Below are 23,866 nucleotides of genomic sequence, written 5' to 3'. Positions count from 1 at the left end.
CATTTGAACACCCTAAGATAAAAAACGAGACTATAATACCAGAGTCCCGGTACTATAGATAGTATAGGAGACCAGTTCTATATATATATATATAGAGAGAGAGAGAGAGTTGGACTGGGCTACTATTAGTAGCAAAATTTTATTGTTGCTACCAGTTTTTTAGCCTTTAGATCAACTATTTTTATTATTTCTAACCATTAGATTAAATACTATAACCCAGTGGGGACCACTCAACCTTAGGAGGACCACTCAACTCTAACCGACTAATATCATCACGACCCTACAATTTTTCATCCAAGGGTTAAAAACTTGATAGCAAAAAGAGTGCTTTACTATTAATAGTATTCCAGCCTAATTCTCTCTCTCTCTCTCTATATATATATCCCTTTTCAGGTATCTGGGGTTGGATCCGAATTCGTATCTACCTTTCTAGATACGTACATACATGAGTTGCACCATCATCTAGTACTTCAAAAATATGCTCAACTTTAACATTCTTTTTTTTCTTTCTTTTTTCTTTTTAACACATACATTTTCTCTAATTTGGTATACATTTTAATGTGGACATGTATATTAACATTAACCCCTTTCTAACTAATGCCTGATAATTTTAAGAAACTAATGTATCTATCCTTCTAATTTTGTCAACTGTAGAAGTCAATATGAAAAAAAACTCTTCTGTGGTAATAAGACTAATCATTGAATACAGAAGAATAGAAAACTCTTACTTATGATCCTGAATCTATATAAATTTTTAATTGATAAGACAATCAAATATGAAAAGTATCATCTAATCTAATAATATTTGCCAGTACAATTGCATTCGTAATTTACTAATAGAATAGACCTAATATCTAAATCAGCTTAGAAATTTAGTTGACCGTAACAACAGCTGATCTCCAAATAATAATAAAAATAATGGTAAACAAATTATATGATTTACCATGCTAGTGTCCTTCTACATCCTCATACGGATATTTGTAGTCATTATTCCGCCCCGTTTAAATCCATTTTGGATAGTTGTTGTACTATCTAAAAATTGCAATTTGATCCTAGTTGTTTTCACTAAAATTTTGTACTCATTGAAAAATGAAATGTTTGAACAAAAATGTTAGTTTGCCAAACGTCCATTAATTTGACAGCCTAAAAAAAAAAAATGAAAGACTGAAAAGTTAAAAGTCTAGAAAAGAGTTCAATAAATTTAGATAATTTTTGGAAATAGTTTGATTGAATGATAACCGCAATGCAACAAAAATAAACGAAAGCCGGTGGATAAGACAAATATGAGTGCAAATGCGGTGAATATTTTTATTCAAGGAAATACTAAAGTTTTTGGTAAAATGTCCGTAAAGATTTATTTATGTATTTGAAAATTTTCTGTAATACCTTCAATAATGTGCATGAGCTAATCAAAAGGAAAAATTTTGAATTTCTATCTGAATTATAAAAGCAGATACATCAATAAATCCATTACTACACTATATAGCATCCGCGGGGACCCAAAGTTGTGGTCTAATTGCTCATTCTCTTATCATAATTTTTTTTTTTTTGAGAAACTCTTATCATAATTCATTACGCATAATTTAGAATATAAAATGATGAAGTCATCTTTAGTGGATATTCATGATCTTAGAGATATTCATATCATTCTCCTCCTCTCTTTTTTTTTTTGCTTTTATTTTTTTTTTTTTTTAAGAAAAGTAATGAGCTACTCGCTCCATTCTCCTCCTTATTTAATGCCAAATAACCTTTCTCTATATATGTATTATTATTTAGGTTTAATATAATATATAAGTATATATATATATATATATAATTATATATATATATATTATATAGTACATAAATTTCCTTGTTTTTCTAGTTCTCTTCTACAGACACTGTATTTCCTAATTTTCATCCTTTCGTTTTCTTTTAATCTGTTTAGCTCTTTTCTCTCTCGGTGCTCTATTCTTACTTTTAGATGGAATTGACGATGCACTATTGATAGTCGGGAGCAGATTGCAAGGTACAAATTCCCCTATTATCAATAAACTGTGCCTTATTATTTTAACCAACAAAAAGTTTTCCATTTTTTCATGAATTTTACTGTGAATTTATTGTGGTATGGTTTTCAGTTTTTCATATAAATATACATAGGAAATTATCTTACACTTTAATTTTTTAAAAAATATTGAAAAGAAAAGTGCAAAGATCAAGCAGATAATGGGGAATATCTCAGAGACTATCAATAGATTTTGCCCTGAAGGATTTTTTTTTTTTTTTTGAAAAACTACCGCTCCATTTATAGATAAGATAAATTTAGCAATAGTGAAATCTAGAGCGGGTCGATCAAAATAATAATAATAATAATAATAATGAAAAATTAATGAAAAAAGGTAGCATGCCCTGAAGGAAATTAATGAAAAATTCGTACCGTTAACTTGTGCTGCTAACTAGAAGCTCATTGTTTGCAAGGTAATGTAAAAATGATTGTAATTTGCCGCACGCTTCACCGTTCGGATGGCAGGCCCACCCAGAATTTAGTGGCTCCTAAAAGCCGTATCGCGCTTTTTAAACCTAGGTATTATTATTAAGAGTGCCATTAAATTCGTTAGATCATTTTTTTTTCACATGGAAGGCCCAAAGTCAGTTAATTGTGGCCATTATTATTTCTTAATTATTGACTTCTTCTTCTTTAATAGTTTATTTACGGTGGGGTTTTTTTTTTTAAATTTTTTTTTCCTAATGCTTCTCCGAATCCCCATTACTTGATCATGGTAAGAAACGGAGGAGCATTATGGATGATTGCGGTCTGGAGTTCAAACCCGGAAAGTGGGACGCGGATCCGAGCTTTTATTAAAAGAAGAGATTGAAGCTGGAGGGAGTTAATTAAAGCCAAATAAAATAGTAACACTTGGAAAGAAAAGAAAAGAAATCATAAAACCACAATAATAATAATAATAATAATAATAATAATAATAATAATAATAATAAGAAGAAGAGGAAGAAAAAAAAGAAGTATTTATTGTTGGCAAAGGGGAGGCCTGGGTGTTTAGAGCCGTTGAGAGTTGAGCTCGGCCCGGGGCCGGGGGTCTTATTCCATTCAATACAAAAACCAAGCACAAGAAAAAGGAAAGCAGGGGAGGGGGGGATGGAAGGGAAATGAAATGACCCAAGTGGATTTCGCAGTCAAAGGAGGAAGAGCCTCCTAAATCCTAATCCTTGCCTATATAGTGTGCTGTGTGCCTCCTCCCCTCCTCCCCTCTTAATAAAACGCCACTGGTTTTTCCACCCATCTCAACTTCTTCTTCTTCTTCTTCTTCTTCTTCTTTCTCCCAACCGAATCTGAATCCATCCCTCTCTCTCTTCTTTTCGCTTGCTCCCCATCCCCGCTGGTGAGTGGTGACTGCTCCCTATCCTAATCTATTCTACTAATTCTGTTCTGTTCTGTTCAATCATAGGAAGAGAGAAGAGACGCATAATAATAGTTAGTACAGGGAGAGAGAGAGAGACGTCACTACAGAGGCTCGAAAGAGTGCTGTCGAGAGAGAAGGGAGAAGAAGATCGAAGAAGCAACAACAGTAAGAGAGAGAGAGAGAGAGAGAGAGAGAGAGAGAGAGAGAGAGAGAGAGAGAGAGGTGGGGGGTGGGTTGAGTGGCGTGACATAGGCAGTGACAATGCATGTGAGCCATGCACACGTAGTGCACGTAGGATGAGAAGGTGACGGGTGGAAGGGGCGGTTTTGGAATTTGGAGCTTCTCCCTTTATTACTTACCCTACCATATTGTTTGATCCTTCAACTTGAAAGCTCTTAATTTGTTTCACCAAAATTAAATAATAGTAAAATAATTTTTACTAAAATANGAGAGAGAGAGAGAGAGAGAGAGAGAGAGAGAGAGAGAGAGAGGGTTGGAGTGGTGGGAGGTGTTATTGGAGGAGTCGGGCGGCGCAGCAACAACGCCTGCCACATTCCAGAGGAAAAGGCTGGCAGCACCAACACTCATCAAATCCTCCGCCTTCTCCTCCGTCTGAAACAGCCTCGAGCCGATCCCACCCGCACCGCAGCATTTATTCCGCTGCTCTCCAGCCGCTCCTCTTCTCTCCGCCACTGAATCAATTTACTCATATATTACGCGCATTAAAGTCCCCGGCCGACTTTTTTTTTTTTTTTTTCTTTTCAAAATTCTTTTCTTCTCCGACTCTTCTCCACCGTCTCCGACGACGATGCCTCTCTCGTCCTTTTCAAAAAAGAAAAGAAAAGAAAAGATAAGAAAAGACTTGCAAAGACCGGAAAAGGTAAAACAGAAAAGAAAAGGTAAGAGGCTCCAACTCCACTCCACTCCCCTCCATTGCCCATATATTGACAAGATACATCCTCTCCTCTCCTCTCCTCTCCTCTCTCTCTCTCTCTGTGCTGTGTGTGTATTTATATATTAGATGAGAGTGCGAACCGTCTCTGTTGCGATTCATTCCCCAGAATAGCAACCCCCAACCCACGGCAAGTACTGAAGTACATCTCGCCGCCTCATGCCCAACGTGTCATCCGCAGTATTTATAGAAAGCGCCAAACCTTCCGTTGAGGGATTCCGTGAGATGCATGCATCATCTCCTTCTACCTTTAGTTAGTACTTAAGAAGCAGTTGGCGTTACAAAAGGTGCGGAAAAAAAGCTTTACTCGCTACCACTCCCAGACCTCTCAGAAACCCAGGCAGCAGGGCATTCTGGTATCCGCCTTTTTTTGAACTTGATGTTGTCTTCTCCTGTGTTAATCCGCTTTGCCCAGTTGTTTCTACTTCAGTTACAACACTTCCCCCCCCCCCCCGCCAACCGGAAACTTTCGCTGTGCTGTGAAAAGAGATCGGTAGTGCTGACCGGGATTTGAGCTTTCAAATTCCTTTTCATTTTTTTTTTTTTTTGGGGGGGGGGGTTGGGTGTATTTTATTTTTATTTTTTATTTTTTTTGACTTTTGATGTATCGTTTCGCGGTCTGATTTGTCGCGTTGCACTCCCTGTTCCTCCAGATCTTGGATCTGTACGGATCTCGGCCTTCGTTCCCTCTCAGCTCTGCTCGGGACCTAGCTTAAGGGGAAAAAGGGAAGCGACCACAAGGGGAGGGTGGAAGAAAAAAGATGCCCAGAAGAAGCGGAGAGAGGCCACATCGTGGCGAGCTTCAACGAGGCGGAGCAGGACGGCGACGGCAACGGCAACGGCAAGAGGGGAGGAGGAGAGGGCGGCGGCCGAGGAGCCGCAGCCCTTCTTTCAGCGTCAAGAGCATGCTCTGGCACGGCGGCTCCGTTTGGGACGCCTGGTTCACTGCGCCTCCAATCAAGTACGTGTCGTGTAATTTTTTTTCGTTTCTTCTTTTTTCTTTTTTTTTTTTTTTTTTTTTTTTTTTTTTTTTTTTTCTTTTTTTTGGTTGGTTTGCTTTCTTACTTTCTAGACTTATTATTAGAGGAATCAGTTCAAGTTCATGAATGAATGAATGAATGAATGAATGAATGGGTGGGTTGATCTGTTTTGGGGGATGGGAAATTTGGGAAATGCAGGTGGCGCAGGTGCTGCTGACGCTGCCGTATTCGTTCTCGCAGCTGGGGATGCTGTCGGGGGTGCTGCTGCAGCTGTTCTACGGCTTCATGGGCAGCTGGACCGCCTACCTCATCAGCGTCCTCTACGTCGAGTACCGCGCCCGCAAGGAGAAGGAGAACGTCAGCTTCAAGAACCACGTCATCCAGGTCAGCCGCCCAGCTAGCTCCCCCTCCCCCTCCCCAAAGGCGAATCCATCTCTGTTCAGTTCCGTCCACAGCAACCAATCCTGCGCCGCCCTCAAATTACTAAGGCTAAGGCTAAGGCTAAGGCTAAGGCTAAGGCTGCATAAATTTCCTTTCCGACCGCTGTTAATTTGCTGGTCTGGTGGGTGCAGTGGTTCGAGGTGCTGGATGGCCTGCTGGGCCCTTACTGGAAAGCCGCCGGCCTCGCCTTCAACTGCACCTTCCTCCTCTTCGGCTCCGTCATACAGCTCATCGCTTGTGCCAGGTACTTTTAAAGTGTTGAATCAGCGCTAGCTCTACTCAAGCGCGCATTTCCGACCGATTTTTAAATCTCGCGGTTCTGATTCGCTCAGCAACATATACTACATAAACGACCGGCTGGACAAGAGGACGTGGACGTACATCTTCGGGGCGTGCTGCGCCACCACGGTGTTCATCCCCTCCTTCCACAACTACAGGATTTGGTCCTTCCTCGGCCTCGGCATGACCACCTACACCGCCTGGTACCTCACCATCGCCGCCCTCCTGCACGGCCAGGTCACCCCCNCCCCTTTAATAACACTTTTTCGGCACTAATTTATCCTATTTATTATTATGAAATTCCCTTTTTAAGATTTTGTCTTCTCCTTTCCCTACACCCGCTCCTTCCTCCTGTATCATGATGACGGTGATTCCGCTGCTTACAGCAGCTTAATTAGTTCGCGGGCAGTTTCTCTCTGTTTTTTGTCGTGACTTTTGGGGTTGGGGTTGGGGTTGGGGTGGGGCGGGGAGGGGAGGAAAAGGAAAAGGAGATCTGGTGCAAGGGAAGGAAATGATGACGTACGGCAGGCTCTACCGGTACTAGAGGTTGCGATGATGTTAACCAAAAAATGCAATGTAATATTGTTATTTCATGCTGTGTTGGTGTTTGTTTGTCCAGGTGGAGGGCGTGATTCACTCGGCTCCAGCCAAGCTCGTACTGTACTTCACCGGCGCCACCAACATCCTCTACACTTTCGGCGGCCACGCCGTCACCGTGTAAGAGCTTAATTAATTCGCCTACTGCCGCCGTATATATCGGCCTTTTAATATTCAGGACTCAGGAGTGGTAGGAGACGCTGTAGGCTTTTTTTGTTTATATATATATATATATATATTAGCAGGCGAATTCATTAGGGAGTGGGCGGAGCCTTAATTGGCTAGCCACGGCTAGCTAGTACTTTCATAATTCGTAGGCCGAACCCAGAAAGTGCTTTCGATTGTTATTTATTTATTTATTTAGTTATTTATTTATTTTTTGTGACAAGGCAAAGAGCAATTATATCTCCTACTAGGGTCTTCATATTAACTTTTCCCTCCCCCATTGCTCGCTTTTTAAGCCTGATTTCTTTTTTCTTTTTCTTTTTTTTTTTTGGGTTTCGTTTTCGGGCTAAGCCTTCTGTCCGCCGCCCCTTCCATCCGGCTGGGTGGTGGGGCCGACAGCCCGGATTTGGAAATAATTTCCCATCTTTCTGGGCCCCCCACTTAATTCCACCAACGGACCGGGTTCCATACTACGCAGGCCATTTTAGACCGGGTCCATACTACGAACGCCATTTTAGATTAGATTGGATTAGGGAAAGGCTCAGATTATATCCCTAATCCCCAATTGCCTAAGCCTTATGCTAATTAGTAGGGGTTTTACTTGACTGGCGTTAGTGGGAACCAGCTGTTACGGTGCTCATTAGTGGTAAATAAATAAATCAACCCCACCCACCACCCTGGGATGATTTATATATTGATAGATAAAAGGGAATTTCTAGCTATGCTTAATTCTCTAAGCGAATCTTTTAGTGGGGGAGAAAGAAGAGGATGTTTTAAATGATGGAAGGCATAAAAGAGGAGCTTATTTTCTTTTTATATCATATCGGTGGCTAAAGGCCGGGGTGCCGATTGGAAGTAGAGTGGGGGACGAAGACCAAGGAAGAGAATTAATTTCATCTGATTAGGCTTTATGATTGTGATTTGCTTAAATCATCATCCTCATTCCTCACTTTGATAATTTCATCAGGGCCGTTCATTACTATCTCCTAGCTGAAAAATTATGAACGAAGTTGGGATATTTTTATGTTAAGGCAATATTAATTTGCTTTTATCGATTTATATTGCTTTGCATCACTACTCCTAGACTTAAATTATAGGAGGCCCAAAGTTAACAGCAAGTTTCATTGCTAAATGAATCTCCTAATGGATGCAAATACAGTCCTGGTTCCTCTATTATTTGATGGATCAGCGGACTAATGACCAAAATTTCACAAGATTAGCTTGGCCATATACCATGGCCTTTACACGAGAGCAATTTTTATATGACAAAAGAGATTATTAGTCATTAATCGCCAGAAGGCCATGTGCGGGGGCTGTTTTATTCGTTATAGTTTAAGCAATCCTCTCGCAGCCACATGGTTCAACTGTAGGTCCAAGTCGAACTGCAAGCCATGAGATTGGCACTCCAAATATTTTATATGTCATCTTAATTAGTTCACATCAATTTACCATTGTGCCACCGTGTGGGCAACTGCAGGGAGATCATGCACGCCATGTGGAAGCCGCAAAAGTTCAAGTACATCTACCTGCTGGCGACGCTGTACGTTTTTACGCTAACGCTGCCATCGGCAGCGGCCGTGTACTGGGCATTCGGTGACCAGCTGCTGAATCACTCCAACGCGTTCTCTCTGCTGCCCAAGTCCGGGTTCAGGGATGCTGCGGTGATCCTCATGCTGATCCACCAGTTCATCACCTTCGGGTTTGCCTGCACCCCGCTCTACTTCGTGTGGGAGAAGGTGATCGGAATGCATGACACCAAGAGCATCTGCCTTCGGGCGCTGGCTCGATTGCCGGTGGTGATCCCCATCTGGTTCTTGGCAATCATCTTCCCCTTCTTCGGGCCCATCAACTCGGCCGTCGGCGCGCTTCTCGTCAGCTTCACCGTCTACATTATTCCCTCCCTCGCCCACATGCTCACTTACCGCAAGGCCTCAGCCAGAATGGTACGTGTGATTGCCTTTTTTAAAAGAAAATATTAAATATTTGACTACGTACACTTAAATTAATCCTTCTGATTTTGTTTGTTGTCGTACTGCTAGCTAGCTAGGTTGGTAAATATGCTTGCTGCTGTTGAAATTAAGGATTAAATAATAAATAGTACGCCCGTAGCTAGCTTGTGTACTGTTGGTGGTCTATTTACTGTTTTGTTCACATCTAAACTATGCTGGCGCTTTGAATGCGATTGTAGTGTACAACCCAGTGTCGTCAAATTACCAAGGCGGCCCCTCCCTCCCCCTAACTTACTCAATGATTAAATCCTTCCAACAACCGCATTAATTGAGTGGCAGAGACAACCAAGTACCCCGGAGATCACATATATCCTTCCTTCCTCTGCTGCTTCCTACCCCTCCATCTCATCTGATCTTTATCTTTCATAAACCAAATTAAGTCACAAGCTCTCACCGCCAGTTACTTGACCACTGCCTTTGGAATCCCGAACAAAACACTTTAGGTTGGACATGATTAATGTAGTTCTTTCAGTCAAACCTGACGGAAGGATGGAAGTAGATATCTAGTACACTGGAAGAGCACTAAGCACACGATGAAGCTACCAAATTGTCGAGGGAATCAAGAATCGGCTTTTGATTAATTTGTTAATGATCATACTTGTTTAACATGCACCCACTCTATCTGCTCGGCTCATAAGAGCCGAGTTTTGTTTGGTTGATTAGGCGGCTTAGCTTTAGTAGATTAAGAGAAAAAAATATATATTGATGTTCTGCCTTTATTAGTAAAGGCACATTGTCTTTGATTGACTCCCTGTATTATCTTCAATTCAAAAAGTTCCCGTGGCACATTGGTCACCCTTTTACGGCATCAAGCTCAAATTCGGCCAATCTAAATTCTATATGTGTGGTCCCAAATTAAGGACCCAGACTAGTTATACTGTTTCATGCTGCACTGCACAATTAATACTAGGGAGCTCCGTAGTGGGATAATAATAATGCCCCTTATATGTGAAAGTGCCCATGGAGCATTCAGTTGATAATGACACCCATGAGATGAGATGGGCCGCTTGAGCTAGGAGTAAAAGAACCTGAACGGATAATACAATCTGCTCAGATTTATCTCTCGTCTATGCTTGTGAAATTGCCCGAGTTGATTCTCGTGTCGATGGAGACTCTCTGCATTTAATGGAACGGGTGGCGCGTTCCTTTTCTAATCTTTTTTCAAGTTTTTCCCTTATGTTATTTCTTTTTCGTGTAGGTTTTCTACGGTAACTTAAACGGTGACCTAATAATTGAATTGAAAAACATTTCAATTTAGTAGTTTATATTTACAGTAGCATGAACAACTGATGAGCTAATATATTTTGGTTTTGGATTAATGCAGAACGCCGCGGAGAAACCCCCTTTCTTCCTACCTAGCTGGACGGGCATGTACGTGGTGAACGCATTCATTGTGGTGTGGGTGCTGGTGGTGGGATTCGGGCTTGGCGGATGGGCCAGCGTGACCAACTTCGTGAAGCAGGTCGACACGTTCGGCCTCTTCGCCAAATGCTATCAGTGCCCGAAGCCACCCACCCCGGCCGCCCCAGCCCCGCTGCAGCATCCATAAAATTCAGACTTATTACCTTAACTCCCTTAATAGCAGTCCCCCTCTTCACACCTAAGAAGTTTGCCTCCTCTCCGTTTTTTGGGTCACCACCTGTAACATACAGCAGAAAGGTGCGAAGCTAGCATCAGAAGTGGGGCCCCCTCTACTGCTGCTCCCGCCCTTCTGGTCCTCCTCAATTTGCCTCTTCTTTTGGCTTCTCAATTAATTAGTTTGGCTTTCCCCATATGATGATGTTTCCCTTTTTTTTCTTATTTGATATTTGATATAATATATACTTTTTAGTTTGGTATATGTTTATGGTATTGGTGATGATTCCGTCTGCCGGCGAAAAGCAAATTCAAAGGCCCTTGTCATCAATTTTGGGCCTTCTTCCTGATAACGCTTCCTTTGTTATAAACATAGCCGCTACTTGCTACGGCATTTACAAATACAAATATATATATTGTGGCGTGGCTAGTTCAGTGGCTGTCATAATTACGAGCATGTTTCCCTCGTTCCCCCCACCCCCATCTTCAGAGATCGGCGTGGACGTGGTGGGGGGCGTCCTCTCAACGTGGGAGATGGGAGTGTTGTTTTCTCACAGAAAAATTAATTTTCGTTTTCTTTTAATGCTTTCTATTTAAAGAAAAGAAAAGAAAAGAAAAGATCTTTCCTTTTGCAATGATTCTTCTAAACTGAGTGGCTTGCGGACTAAAGGGTACTTGCATTTTACTGCCATCAGCTCTTCCCCTGCACATGGTCTGCACGTTGTTGGAGTGGCGTTGTTACTGTGACCGCTTGCTTACTCGCTTATGCCTTACCATTAATTAATTAATTTAGATGCTCCTCCTGTTCCTTTTAACTAACATCAAAAAAAAAAAAAAGAAAAAAAAATGCCGTGTATTCCATCGCTCCACCTCTCCTCACATGCTACGACTCGCTCGTCCTTGATAGGACTCTTTCGTTAATTCACATGGTTGCTAACCCACCTGCCCCCTCTGCTTCTAACTTTATTCTCTATATTCTAATACGCCATTCGCTTTTGTTGTTCTTTCTTTTAGTTTTTCGGGCATTTCCTGCATGCGATTAGATGTCTGTCTGATCTATTACAAGTTTGGATTTGTTTGGCACGGCCGGAGCTTATGCAGCGAATGCCATTTCAGATTTTGCATTGAAGTTCCTTCGACGCGCGTCTCACTACGTACAATGGCAAATAGAGGGCCCAAATAAGAGCTCTGCTAGCTTTTGGGTTTTACTTCTTTCCACACTTCCGTCCCGGTAAATTTTGTCTATCGAATGTTTGACCATCTCCTTCCTTCGTGAGTAGTCCTAGAACCTAGGGCAAAACGTGCTATACAAATTCACATGATAGTAGTTCTATGCTAAATAAAATCAATGGCTTATAAAGTTGACATATGCTTGTTGACAAGGGCTCACATCTAATCCGCAAGTTTAAGCTCATTGGTGGTCGGTGGAACTGAACATTATATATAGGTTAGGATTTTATTTTCTATTCAGCACAGGCCTATATAGTTCTTAACAGGATTATTAAGCACAACCTTATAGGCTTAACCTTTTGGGTTGGTTGATTCCAATAGGTATTTATTTTCATGCTTGAGCTCGTGTTGGTCTTAGGTTAGGCAAACTGGGGCAGGTTAAACACGCGGAAAGCTTAAGAGACAAATCTCATAGAAGAGCTAACAATAGGTCGATGCAATGTTTTGAAAATAGGTTTAAAAAACGACTTGGTTGTTTTACATGTGCGAGGAAGAGACTGTTAGGAGTGATATCCCAAAGTTTAAAGAGGTCGACACGTATTATTTGACTCAAAACAATTGTAAGCTTGAGTTCCGATAGCCAGGTATGCACAATTCAAGTTTTGGCAGGCCTTGGGCTGGGCTTAACATTGCAGCCCAAGTTTTTCACTAGGCTGAGATCGTACATGGCCGCCATGCAGGCCGACACGATAGTTTATACGGAAAGAGATGTATAAGAAGAAGGCCTGCATGGAGCCTAGAAATGCACGTAAGCTGGATTTGGGCTGAGATTTGATAAATGTTCTATGGGCCAAGCCAGTAACACAGTCCCGACACAAACTGCCCGTTTGCAATTGCCGAGAAAAGACCATGGACACTTTTAAGAAGACTCTAATCAGACATATTTTATTTGATTTTTTTTTTTTTTTTTTTTAGAGATAGGTAGCACGCTACCCGCTTCGTTTATTTCATTTATAAATAAACTTAGCTGGAAATGTGAATCAACTAGGATCCGAACTTGGGTTTCGGATACCAACCATCAAGCCCTTTGCCACGATATCTGCTTTGTTTATTTTTATTTTTTAATACAAGAGTCTAACATAGTGTAAGTGAAATGGCTAACAATGGGAATGATGTACCGTGATTGTTTCTGTTTTGGGACTCTGGCATTGCTTGATGGTGAGATCCCTGTTATAAATCTAATTGTGATATTGATTAGTTCCTCCAAAACAAACATGCTTTGCAATTCCAAGCTTAAATTATAAGCGTCGCTCGTTGTGTGTCTTGCTTGATATCTCCAATAGTGACAACCAAAGATATTATTTAGCGACTTCAGTTAAGCAAGGCATGTGTGGCGCTCACAGATGATATGGGTTTCACTGTATTAATACTCTGAAAATTAGGTAAGTAATTTGGACAAGCGTGCAAAAGAGCAAATAGAAATGACTCCCCATAAAAGTAGTTGTCTAATAAAAAAATTTTATGGAGTTCTAATCACAAATTATTAAGTCTTTAGCCATCCGTGCTACGTACGGTCCGTAATTTATTGCAATCTCGTTTGACCACATGCGGGCCCAAACCATGGGCTTCACGCGAGCTAGGATCGTCACTCCAGCGGGATGATTTCCGATACGGACAGAAGGGAACGGTCCACCTGCGGCTGCTTTTTGAGTCCTCTAACACGTGGGTACCTATTCACCACGTGGGCCACACGTCAGCCCCTCCCACCGAGGCGTCGTACTGTCCGGTGAACCCGTGGTTACAGAGGCCACGCCCTCTCGTTATCGTACCATCATGGTCCGTCCATGTTCAACCTCTTCCTCCATCCAAGTCGAAAGCTCCAAATGGCTGGAGGCGGCCGTCTCGTGCCGCTTTGGACAAACCCTACTACTACCTCTCCTCCTTCTTCCTCCTCCTTCGGCTCGTCCTTTTCCCCTCCGCGACCGCGAGCGATGATAGTAATAAGAAAGAGAGAGAGAGAGAGAGAGAGAGATGCTATGAGAATGAGAGAGATATGCTATGCTGTGCTCATCCTTTGTTGTGTTATTAATAATAATAAATCTGTGAATATCTGGTAATTAATGAGCGAGCCTGACATTCCTCTTTTCCCCGCCGTCTCTCACTCCCAAGTCTCAACCGGGCCAAAAACTTCTCCTTCTGAGATAGATAGCAATTAATTCGGGGAGGGATCGGGATCGGATCCGTCATCCGTATTCTCTGACCACCCTCCTCCTCTGTACTCTGTACTCTTTGAAGTCTGAACACAGAAGAATCACAAATATCTCCTCCTCTATGGAAACTCTGTCCATCTCCTCTCGTCTCGCCCACTGGAGTTTCCGCCGCCGAGCCACCGACGCCTCCGCCTCCGCCTCCGCCTCCCTCCGTTGCTCCCGCGGCCACCACCGCTCCTCTTCCTCTTCCCTCCCCTCTCTCCGCTGCCGTGCAGTTTTCCGCCCCTTGGATGCCGTAGGTACGACGGAGATTATACGAATCTTCTTAAAATCTTCACTCTTTTAAAAACCGCCGGCTCTTCTTTAGATTCTTCTTCTTACGCCGTCGTTGCGTGTTCAGCCGAGAGTGATGAGGTCGCCAGGTTCGTGGAGGCCTCGAAGAAGGGCAACCTGGTGCCGCTCCATCGCTGCATATTTTGCGATCACCTGACGCCGGTGCTGGCCTATCGCTGCCTCGTCAAGGAGGACGACCGGGAAGCCCCCAGCTTCCTCTTCGAGTCCGTAGAGCAAGGTTCTCGTGGGACCAACGCTGTGAGCCCCTTCCCCTTCCCCTTCCCCTTCCCCTTCCCATTACGCTTCTCTTTCTCCTCCTCTCTCCTCCTTTTTCTACCCCCATTTCGTCGCCCGCATTCACCTTTCTCATAATGATGTTCGTTATGGGGTGATCGACAGGGCCGGTATAGTGTGGTGGGCGCACAGCCGGCGATGGAGATCGTGGCGAAGGAGAACTTGGTCTCGATAATGGACCACGAAGAAGGGCGTCGAACTGAAGAGTTGGTGGAGGACCCGATGCGGATCCCTCGGCGTATCATGGAGAGTTGGTCTCCTCAGTTGATCGACGAGCTTCCTGATGCCTTCTGTGGTACCTTCTTTTGTCTCCCCCTTTTTAGGATTTCCAGCGTCATTCCCCTGTTAATCTCGTCATTCCTGCCTCACAGGCTCAAACTCTCTTCTGTGATTATTTTAGCCAGCTTTCCGAGAATGCTGCTGTAAAGGGGGATGCATTCCGGTGCAAGCTTAAAAATGATCTAGTTCTCACTTTGAGCTGAGATTTGGTGATATCTGCTCATGAGAACCTGTGATTTATTTTCCTTGCATTGCGAAATTTCATGCACGCTCACAGAAAGAGACCTGCAGCAGCTTTTTTCTTGTTTACTTTTGCGCTCTCTTTGCTTGCTTCTCTTCCGTTGGGAAATTGTTGATTACATGTTGTTTGCGTTTTTTGGTTCCTTTATGCCGCACACAAGGCTACACTTTCTATGTCTATAGGTGAACCCTGTTTGTGCAAGTACGTGCACGGAACCATAATTTATCTCCAAGCCATCGTATTTGATTGAGAAAGTTCATCTTGTCGTTTTTTATGTCATGCGCCCACTTTCATCTGATTTACCCGTCTGTTTTCAATAAGAGGAACTTAGGCTTGTGGTGCTAGGCTTTTTTGTATCCTAATCGTATATGTTATTGTCTGAAACAATAATCTTCGGTCAACTCTTTTAATATTGTTATAAGTTAACCTTATTTTATTCATTTGGGGGTTGTGAGAAAAGAGATTTTGTAAATATTACACTTTTGGCCATCTTTGGGAGCGCAAAACAATATACAAGTGTAATTCTCTTTTGCAGGTGGATGGGTGGGCTACTTTTCGTACGACACAGTGCGTTATGTTGAAAAGAAAAAACTTCCATTTTCCAATGCTCCTCAAGATGATAGGAACCTCCCGGATATTCATCTTGGTCTGTACAATGACGTCATTGTGTTTGATCATGTGGAAAAGGTAGTGTTATTTATTAATAACCTGAAGCAAATTGTGGAACAATTGGCTTGTCATCTATTCCTTCAGTGTCTCGCTTTCTTGAAATGATTTTATTTTGCCAAAATTGATACACCACCAAAAGTTTTTAAATCATTTGGCGGCCTTTGTTGTAGCTTTCTGTTGTATGGAAATTCTATAATCTGCATTGTCTTGAGTTCTATGTCATGAATCAAGAACTATCTGATTACACAAAGTTCATATTCTTGGCAAAAAAGTGATAATTTTGTCGCACTGTACCTTTGATTCTAGAAAGCATTTGTGATTCACTGGGTGCGGTTAGACCGATATTCTACTGTTGAGGAAGCCTATGATGATGGGAAAAATCGATTGGATGTTTTGCTATCCAGAGTACATAATATTAATGTGTGAGTAACAGTACTCTGTCGATGGTATTTCTATTAGTCAGTTTTTGTTCCTCATACTCGGATTTTATTTTTCCTTCCTATGTACTAACTTACTTGGATGTCTATTCTTTTAGTCCAACGCTTTCTGCTGGTTCTGTAAAGTTACAAACTCGCCAATTTGGTTCCTCGTTGAGGAAGTCATCAATGACAAGTGAAGAATACAAGGAGGCTGTTATGAAGGCAAAAGAGCATATTCTAGCGGGAGACATTTTCCAGATTGTCTTAAGCCAACGTTTTGAGAGGCGTACATTTGCGGATCCTTTTGAGGTGTACCGAGCGCTAAGAATTGTGAACCCAAGTCCATATATGACCTATTTGCAGGTGTATTAACCATTTCCAGCACTGCGTCTTTGAGTGCTTAATTTCCCTTTGGTCTTGTCTTTGTTTACACATCTACTTTTTATCTTTTCTGCATATATTACATTGACCTGCATAATGATGCATCTCTTTAAAAACTCCATTTTGTTTGTGCAGGCGCGGGGATGTATTCTTGTTGCATCAAGCCCTGAAATTCTTACTCGTGTAAAGAAGGTATTTTTGTGCTACTGATAGTAATGACAAACTTGAGCTTGTAGTTTATCCTTTTTGTCGGCTTATCTCTGGTTCACTCTCATTTCTGAAGAGCGTATGCCTATGTCTCACTATTTTAAGTTGTTGGAGTCATCTTTTCTGTTGTCTTCACTCTGGGTTATTCTCACTGCTTTAGAGAGTATTGCCCTCTATATGTGGAATTAAGTTTTAAAGTGCACGTGATTCATGCCTTTTTGTTTCCCATATTTTTCTTCTGTCATCAATTCAGATGCTCTCTTGATCTTCTTTAATGTATACATGTAGTTACTTTCAATGGAAGGAAAGGTTGTTCTATGCTTGGGTAAAACATAAGGAGTTATTAGAGTGTTTGGTGGATTGCTAGTAGTGACATGCCTACATTCTTGACTTGGTCTTTGATAACTGGAGTGTTCCTATTAAATCATGACAACAGCGTACATGGAACAAACGAACATTATTTATCCAAGCAAACAATTATTTTGACAATTGTTTTTCCTGGATGAGTATATAGCCTAAGCTTTCTAACACTTTTATTCTAGGAAACAGTCCTGTTAACTATAAACCTTTCCTGGATTACTAGATTCTGTCTTTGCCTACAGCCTTCTTTTCAAAAGAAAATGACAAGATTCTACCCATATTAATTTCTCTTTAGCAAACATCGAAAGCCTGGAAAGTTGTCAGAAAACTGTATCTGCCATGCTGTTTTGAGGTTTCTGTTGTCTTGTGACTTGGTGCAAAGCTGAGGGCTCTTCAGAAAGAGTTTGATTATCCAGACGTGGTTGTACAAGGTTATGCTGATGGATCGCGTGAAGCAGATTAATTGAATGTAGAATACTGAAGACCCTCTTCAGATTTCTCGTATTTTGCAATTTGAATGCAAAACTATGATACTAGTCCGCGACGGAGCTAGGAGAAGAGATAGATCATATTATGATTTGTGAAAACCTATATACGCTATCTCCTTTTTTTATTTTTTTTAAAATTTTTGCTGTTATATAAAGGTGGACCTCTTTATATGGAATTAGGCTTGTTTTAGTTCAGTTGTGTGTGCAAATTTTTGGCATCTGATGTTTTTTCTTGAGTGGTTAGAGAAGGTAATCAGGTTCGTTATACAAGAAAAGTTTTGACGCTCCCGAAAGTTCCTTTTGGTTATTTTCTTGCATAAGAGATGGTTAATGATTGACATCATACTTTCACACATCCTTTTGTCAGTTAATCTATGGGTACTAATTTAAAGCTATTCCTCCCCTTGCTCTTTGCAGTCTAATCTTTATTCTATCTTGTGAATGTGTAAAAGTGTCACCCTATTTACCTGTTTTGGACAGAGGAAGATTGTTAACCGTCCGCTTGCTGGCACAGTCAGAAGAGGGAAGACAACAGAGGAGGATGAGTTTCTAGAACAGCAGTTGCTTAAAGACGAAAAGCAATGTGCAGAACATATAATGCTTGTAGATTTGGGAAGGAATGATGTTGGAAGGGTTTGTCTTCTTTTCTACTTATTCACTTTTTCTGTTCATTTCTAAGGTTAGGTGATGTAGTAATCATAATTGAAGTAGGTGAATTATCATTCCACTGTTAAGGCAAGTTCCTTGGTTCTGGTGATTTGCCATCTATTCCTCCATTCATGCATGGTTGATGGGGGCATTTTCTTCCTGTTAAATCACCTGGTTTAAAGAACTTGTCATTTGTATCAAGTCATAATTAATTCCTATGTTCTGCTAAACATCTCTATTGTAACAGTTCGATCACTGGAAAGTTGTCAATGAAGTTACTCCTTTCTTCTCGTCTTTCTGAAATTTTTAAGAGCAGATCACTGTCATTAAACGTTTTCTTTATTCTTGAGGACTTACTCTCCTCTCCTTTTAATTTGTGTAGTCTATAATTAGCTTGCAGATTAATTCATACTACTTTCTTAAATTTTTTATAAACTTCACAATTGATCCTTTGTGCAAATTCAACAGGATGTGGGGATTGTATTGCCCTTTGCCTCTCACTTTCCCTATGCATTTAGTTACTTTGTATATGCTGTTGTTGCAGGTGTCAAAGCCTGGTACTGTAAAGGTTGAAAAGCTAATGAATATTGAACGGTACTCCCATGTAATGCACATCAGCTCCACGGTACGGCACTTCTTTTTCCTTATGCAATTGTCAAATGGTTTTAACTATTTAAGTGTTTTTCCAAACAATGCAACAGTTCAGAAGACTGCTTTGGTAATGAAGCGGGCAGTAAAACATATATAGCTCATGATGCTTAGTAATTTTTTAGATCAGCTTTAGTCTTATTTATGAATGTAGCCTACGTTTGTAGGGGTTCTCTTTTTCTTTGGGAACTTGAATGCTTCATTTCTGTTCTTTAGAATAGTTTGTGGTGGTGGGGCCTGTTTATTCTGCCAACATTACCTCTTTTACCTATTACTTTAATTTGCTCCCATTATTTGCTTCGAACGATGGTGCTTTTACTTTTTCTCTTGTTAGATGTTGTCCTGTATACATCTTTGTGTATAAATCCTTTATTATCTTCTCAGAGCTTCTCCTGTGGTCACATATTAACTCAATATGCTGCACTTAATTGCTCTTCCTTTTTATGAATCTGCCAAGATGGAGTTGTCATTATATTAATTTTATGCCATGTCATAAAGATTTTACTATGATGTGTTGTCAAATCCAACTATTGTACACATTTTACTTGATGGTGCCAGTTCCATTTATTGATGTTTGAGAATTTTCACAGGTTACTGGAGAGTTGTTTGATGATCTCACTTGTTGGGATGCTCTACGTGCTGCATTGCCTGTAGGAACAGTCAGTGGAGCTCCTAAGGTACCGGTTAACTTGTTATTAGTCCTCCTCTATCGCTTACTTCTCAATATGATTGTAATGTAGTTCGAGACATTTAAATTTTGTAAATGTCTCTACATTGATTAACAATTACTCTTTGAGCTACTAATTTGGTGGTGAAAAAGCTTCTCGTTCTACACTCTTCTTTTGTTTATTTGGTCCGTAGTATCTGTTTTCACCTATCTGTTTGTGTGCCAACTTTTTGACATTTCATTTGGAGAATAATAGTAAAGTTTCTGACGAGCATTCTCCAGATATTTTAACGTTTTGTTGCCAAATTACTCTCTTTGTATCTGTTTCCCGCGCCTTTTACCATGTTTTTCTTACTCTGTATCATCTTGCCTCAGGCTTTCCATTTTATTAACTAGTCTAACTTATTAGGTAAATTTGCGTGCTGAACCACTTTGGACCCCTTTTTTTCACTCGCTAAATCCACTGCAAAACTGAAGTTTTATCAGTCTTTGAAATGCTAATTACATCGTCTATTAATTCCACTGTCTGAATGAACTTTTTGTTATTTACACAACTGGTTTTGATGATAATCAGGTAAAAGCAATGGAACTAATTGATCAGCTGGAAGTTACAAGGCGAGGGCCTTATAGTGGTGGCTTTGGGGGAGTATCATTCTCCGGTGACATGGACATTGCTCTTGCTTTGCGGACCATTATTTTTCCAACCGGGTCTCGATACAATACAATGTACTCGTATAAGGATAGCAGTAAGCGACAGGAGTGGGTGGCCCATCTACAGGCGGGGGCTGGAATTGTGGCCGACAGCGTTCCGGATGACGAGCAGCGAGAGTGCGAGAATAAGGCCGCAGCTCTTGCTCGTGCCATAGATCTTGCAGAATCAACTTTTGTAGATCAGTAACATTTTGAGTGGTGGATTGTTTTTCTCTCACTTGGTGCTTTTTCTTCATACATTTTCATCACGACCGTGTTAGCCCATCCGAAAATGAAACCGAGTAATGATCCGGCCTTTTATCATACTCTGCCTTGCACTTTTGCATATCCTAAAGAGGTGTATTGCCAAATTCATGGACTATTAGTGTTATGCCGCATGTTGAGAAATTTTGTGCGTGAAAAACAATTTGAAGAAAAGACTCGGGACATTTGTAAAATAAAATAAAATAAGAAGATCTATTGTCTAGAAGAAAGAGTAGAGTTATGTGTAAAATGAATATTGTGGTTTGTGGACTAATTGAATCCTAATGGGAGATACCGGATATGAACAGTAATTCTTGTGAATGCTCTGTTTGTGAAGATGCTGTTTCTTTTTTAGCGAGGAAAAGTCCTCGCGAAAGTAAAACTAGGGCATATTCAAGTTGGTACAAGAGACTGGCAACATTTTCATCAGTTAGTTGCTTGCTAGCTGCTATTTGGTAGTTGCTGCTACTAACTTGGCACTTCTTTGTAAATTTTTATTCCCTTTAATTTTTAATTTCAAATTTCTGTTTTTTTTTAATATATATATATGTATGTATTGGGACTGAGAGTAGGCCAGTACTCAAGAGTTCATGCGTAACATGGTAATAGATGGATTCAGAGCTTATATTAAGCCGGCTAGAGGTAAAACTGGACTTGAGCCTGTCTAATTGGTTGGTATTTTAAAAGTGTAGGTAATGGATTCGGGTTGACATCTCGCTGGCCAGAATTGGAAATCCGGACCAATAATATAGGGCCCGGCCCAATCAAAAAGATATAAAAGCCCGGTAGAAGGAAGGACGCGCCGCCCAGTCTCTTTCTGGCAGCTTATCCTATCCTACTGAGCACTGACCCGGCCGATGCCCCCCTCCCCGGTTGAGACTTGAGAGTTGAGAGTTGAGAGTTGAGACTAGCGAGTTGAGAGAGAAGAGCCGGAGAGGCCAGGCCACTCCAGTGACTCCACCAGACAGCCGCAATACACGTCGTGGGTTTTGCGGTCGCCCTTTCTTCTCTGTCAGCTAATTCTATCCTATTCTTCCTGTGACGATTGTTGTATCCCTTCTCCTGCGAGAACCACGGCGATGGCGCTTCTAACATTGGGGCAGGGGCTCTTTCCTCTTCCTCCTACCGCTGCTGCTTCCTTCTCCGATCATCACCACGCCTCTCGCCTCTCCTTCTCCTTCTCTCGCTCCCACACCCTCTTCGCCGCTCCCCTCTCCGTCTCCCTCCGCGCCGCCCCTCGCCACCGCACCCTTCCCTCAACTTCCACCGGTACCTGCTCTGCTCTCTCTCGGTCATCTCTCGGTCATCTTACTCTTTCTCTTGCGCACAGTGTTAGTTTGCTTTCCTAATTAACCAATTGTTTGTTTTAATGTGATACTCTTCTCTTTGCCTTCCCTTTCAAGGCGGCCTCGTTTACTGCGGCAGAGGTGATAAGAAGACCGCCAAGGGAAAGCGATTCAGGCATTCCTTCGGAAACGTAAGTTGCTCTCCACTTACTCCCTTCCCTTTCCCTTCCTTCCTTACTTTTAATTAATCGGTGGTGAATGGCGATCGCCAGGCGAGACCCCGCGACAAGAAGAAGGGAAGAGGGCCCCCTCGCGCTCCGATGCCTCCTTCGGCCCCCAGGAAGGACCGTTTCGATGATGGGGAGATCGTCAAGATCGAAATCGACGAGTCCCTCTTCTCCTAGTTTCCAACCAAGTATCGATTACTCTCTCTCTCTCTCTCTCTCTCTCTCTCTCTCTCTCTCTCGGTCATGAAATCCCAGACTCTGATTGATTTGCTTAGCTCAGCTTTGGTTCTTCCTGCCTTTCCAGTCCTCTTATGTAGTAATTTACTTACCTGAGACTTCTGAGGAAAAAGAAGCACAAAACTATCTGCTTCCCTTGTGATATCTTCATTCTTGTTGGAGCTTTTGTCAATGTAAGAGTCATTAATGTTCATTTTCTGTATTTGCTTTCCGATGTGTGGAAATATTTTGCTCCAAACCAAAATGCCTTCTAATAGTTGTCAGGGTCTAGCGTGCGATGGATTTTGCTAATAGTATCTTTTCTAGTAGAAAAGTTGTTAGTGTTGCTTGTTTCTTACTCCTATGCTTGAATTGAGCTCCGCCAATCATGGTTTTCAAGTCCTTTGGTGCGTTGCATTTATGTTCTGATCGTTGATATGTAGGTTCTGTCTTCAAATATCATTCTCTAATTGCTATATTTCATAGCATCAGGAGTGCTTCCTCTGACATGCTTGAATCCTTGCTGATTCCTTAGCCGATTTACTATATATGAGAGATTGTTTTGAGCTGCAAGGCCAGTTTAGCATGCTGTGTTTTAATGGATAGGCAGTTTAACTGCAAAAGATTAAAGCCTTTTTGATGTGTGGCCGGTAGCCATAGACCTTTGAATTTTTCCTTCTTCTGCCATTTATTCCAAGCATATAACGGAGTCACAAAATTCGCGTATTGGTATGACTTTTCTGCAACAAGATCTTTAGTATAGTATGGGCTTCCTGTGAAGCACTCACTTCATTTTGAAGAAAGTGCTTCACGGAGAAATCAAACTGACGGAAGTGCGGCCTCAAGACAACTTGGCAGATATCTTCACTAAAGCTATTTCAACTGCGAAGTTTGTATAACTTAAAGAAAGACTTGGTTCCGTTTTCATAAGTTTGCACTAAGGGAGTGTTAAAAAATAATGTTATTTTTTTTTGGTTTATTTTTTTGTTATGCTGGATATTTATGGAAACCCATTTGATCAAATATTTAGATGGGCTTTGTTTGTTTGTTTGTTTTTTTTTTCGAGTCAAGTTGAGCCAAGTAGCTCATTTTAGGTTAAGTTAGTCAAGTTGGGTCACATGAGTTAATTAAGGTCATGATAATAAAATAGATTTAAGTAAAGACTCAAGTAAGAGGGAGAGAAAAAGCTGCTTCTTCTTTGTCAATTCATTGTGTGGTGTCTCTCTGAGGTGAAAAAGGATCCATCAGCTTGTTAGGTTTTGCTAGATTTGATTTCGAGGTAGATGACTTCTAATCCGCCTTTCTCCCTCTCTTGTGAATCTTTTCTTGTAAGGTGGTTTTTTGTTGAAGTTTTTATTTTGTGATGTTTTATTTCTTTTTATATGGTATTTTGATATTCTTGGTAAAGTTGATTGAATTCATGTTCGGAGTTGTTTGGGATTAATATTGTAAGCTTTCTATTTCTATGTTTTTATTTTTTACGGTGGCTGTGCTATATTGGATGTGTAGAGGACTCTGGATGTTAGGTTTTTCCACAGTGGAGAAGAGAATGTGGCAGATTTTGAGCCGTCTTGTGCTTTTATCTTCATTTTTTCTGTCTCTGAGGTGCATCACGGCCCCTATGATTTTCTTTTCTTTCACGGTACTCCTTGCTTCCCCTTAATACAAACTGATTTTTATAGGGCATGTGCCCCCGATACTAGATTTCCGACTAAGGAAAAAAGAAAAAAAAAAAAAAAAGGGAACAGCAAGAAGGAGAACCGACCTGTCATC

At 41.3% G+C, this 23,866-nt stretch overlaps 3 protein-coding genes across 3 annotated transcripts; all 3 read left to right on the top strand.

The window, feature by feature from the left end:
• On the top strand, window positions 3,038-10,800 carry LOC109719406 (auxin transporter-like protein 1). Its single transcript, XM_020246066.1, has 8 exons — window positions 3,038-3,377; window positions 5,004-5,311; window positions 5,529-5,714; window positions 5,903-6,015; window positions 6,104-6,287; window positions 6,670-6,767; window positions 8,290-8,755; window positions 10,146-10,800. Exons 3-8 carry the CDS (start codon window positions 5,577-5,579, stop codon window positions 10,368-10,370), a joined length of 1,224 nt encoding a protein of 407 aa, XP_020101655.1. The 5' UTR covers window positions 3,038-3,377; window positions 5,004-5,311; window positions 5,529-5,576; the 3' UTR covers window positions 10,371-10,800.
• On the top strand, window positions 13,400-20,675 carry LOC109719405 (anthranilate synthase alpha subunit 1, chloroplastic-like). Its single transcript, XM_020246065.1, has 11 exons — window positions 13,400-14,075; window positions 14,177-14,367; window positions 14,509-14,698; window positions 15,459-15,610; window positions 15,899-16,014; window positions 16,128-16,374; window positions 16,528-16,584; window positions 17,928-18,080; window positions 18,640-18,720; window positions 19,334-19,420; window positions 19,985-20,675. The coding sequence occupies exons 1-11, from the start codon at window positions 13,898-13,900 to the stop codon at window positions 20,306-20,308; spliced, it is 1,776 nt and encodes a 591-aa protein (XP_020101654.1). The 5' UTR covers window positions 13,400-13,897; the 3' UTR covers window positions 20,309-20,675.
• Window positions 21,176-22,451, top strand: LOC109719812 (30S ribosomal protein S31, chloroplastic). The gene is made up of 3 exons (XM_020246630.1): window positions 21,176-21,633; window positions 21,768-21,841; window positions 21,923-22,451. The coding sequence occupies exons 1-3, from the start codon at window positions 21,444-21,446 to the stop codon at window positions 22,052-22,054; spliced, it is 396 nt and encodes a 131-aa protein (XP_020102219.1). The 5' UTR covers window positions 21,176-21,443; the 3' UTR covers window positions 22,055-22,451.

This window comes from Ananas comosus, linkage group 13 (genome assembly GCF_001540865.1).
Source record: "Ananas comosus cultivar F153 linkage group 13, ASM154086v1, whole genome shotgun sequence".
In the NCBI taxonomy this organism is placed as follows: domain Eukaryota; kingdom Viridiplantae; phylum Streptophyta; class Magnoliopsida; order Poales; family Bromeliaceae; genus Ananas; species Ananas comosus.
This window is presented reverse-complemented; position numbering and strand designations above follow the sequence as displayed.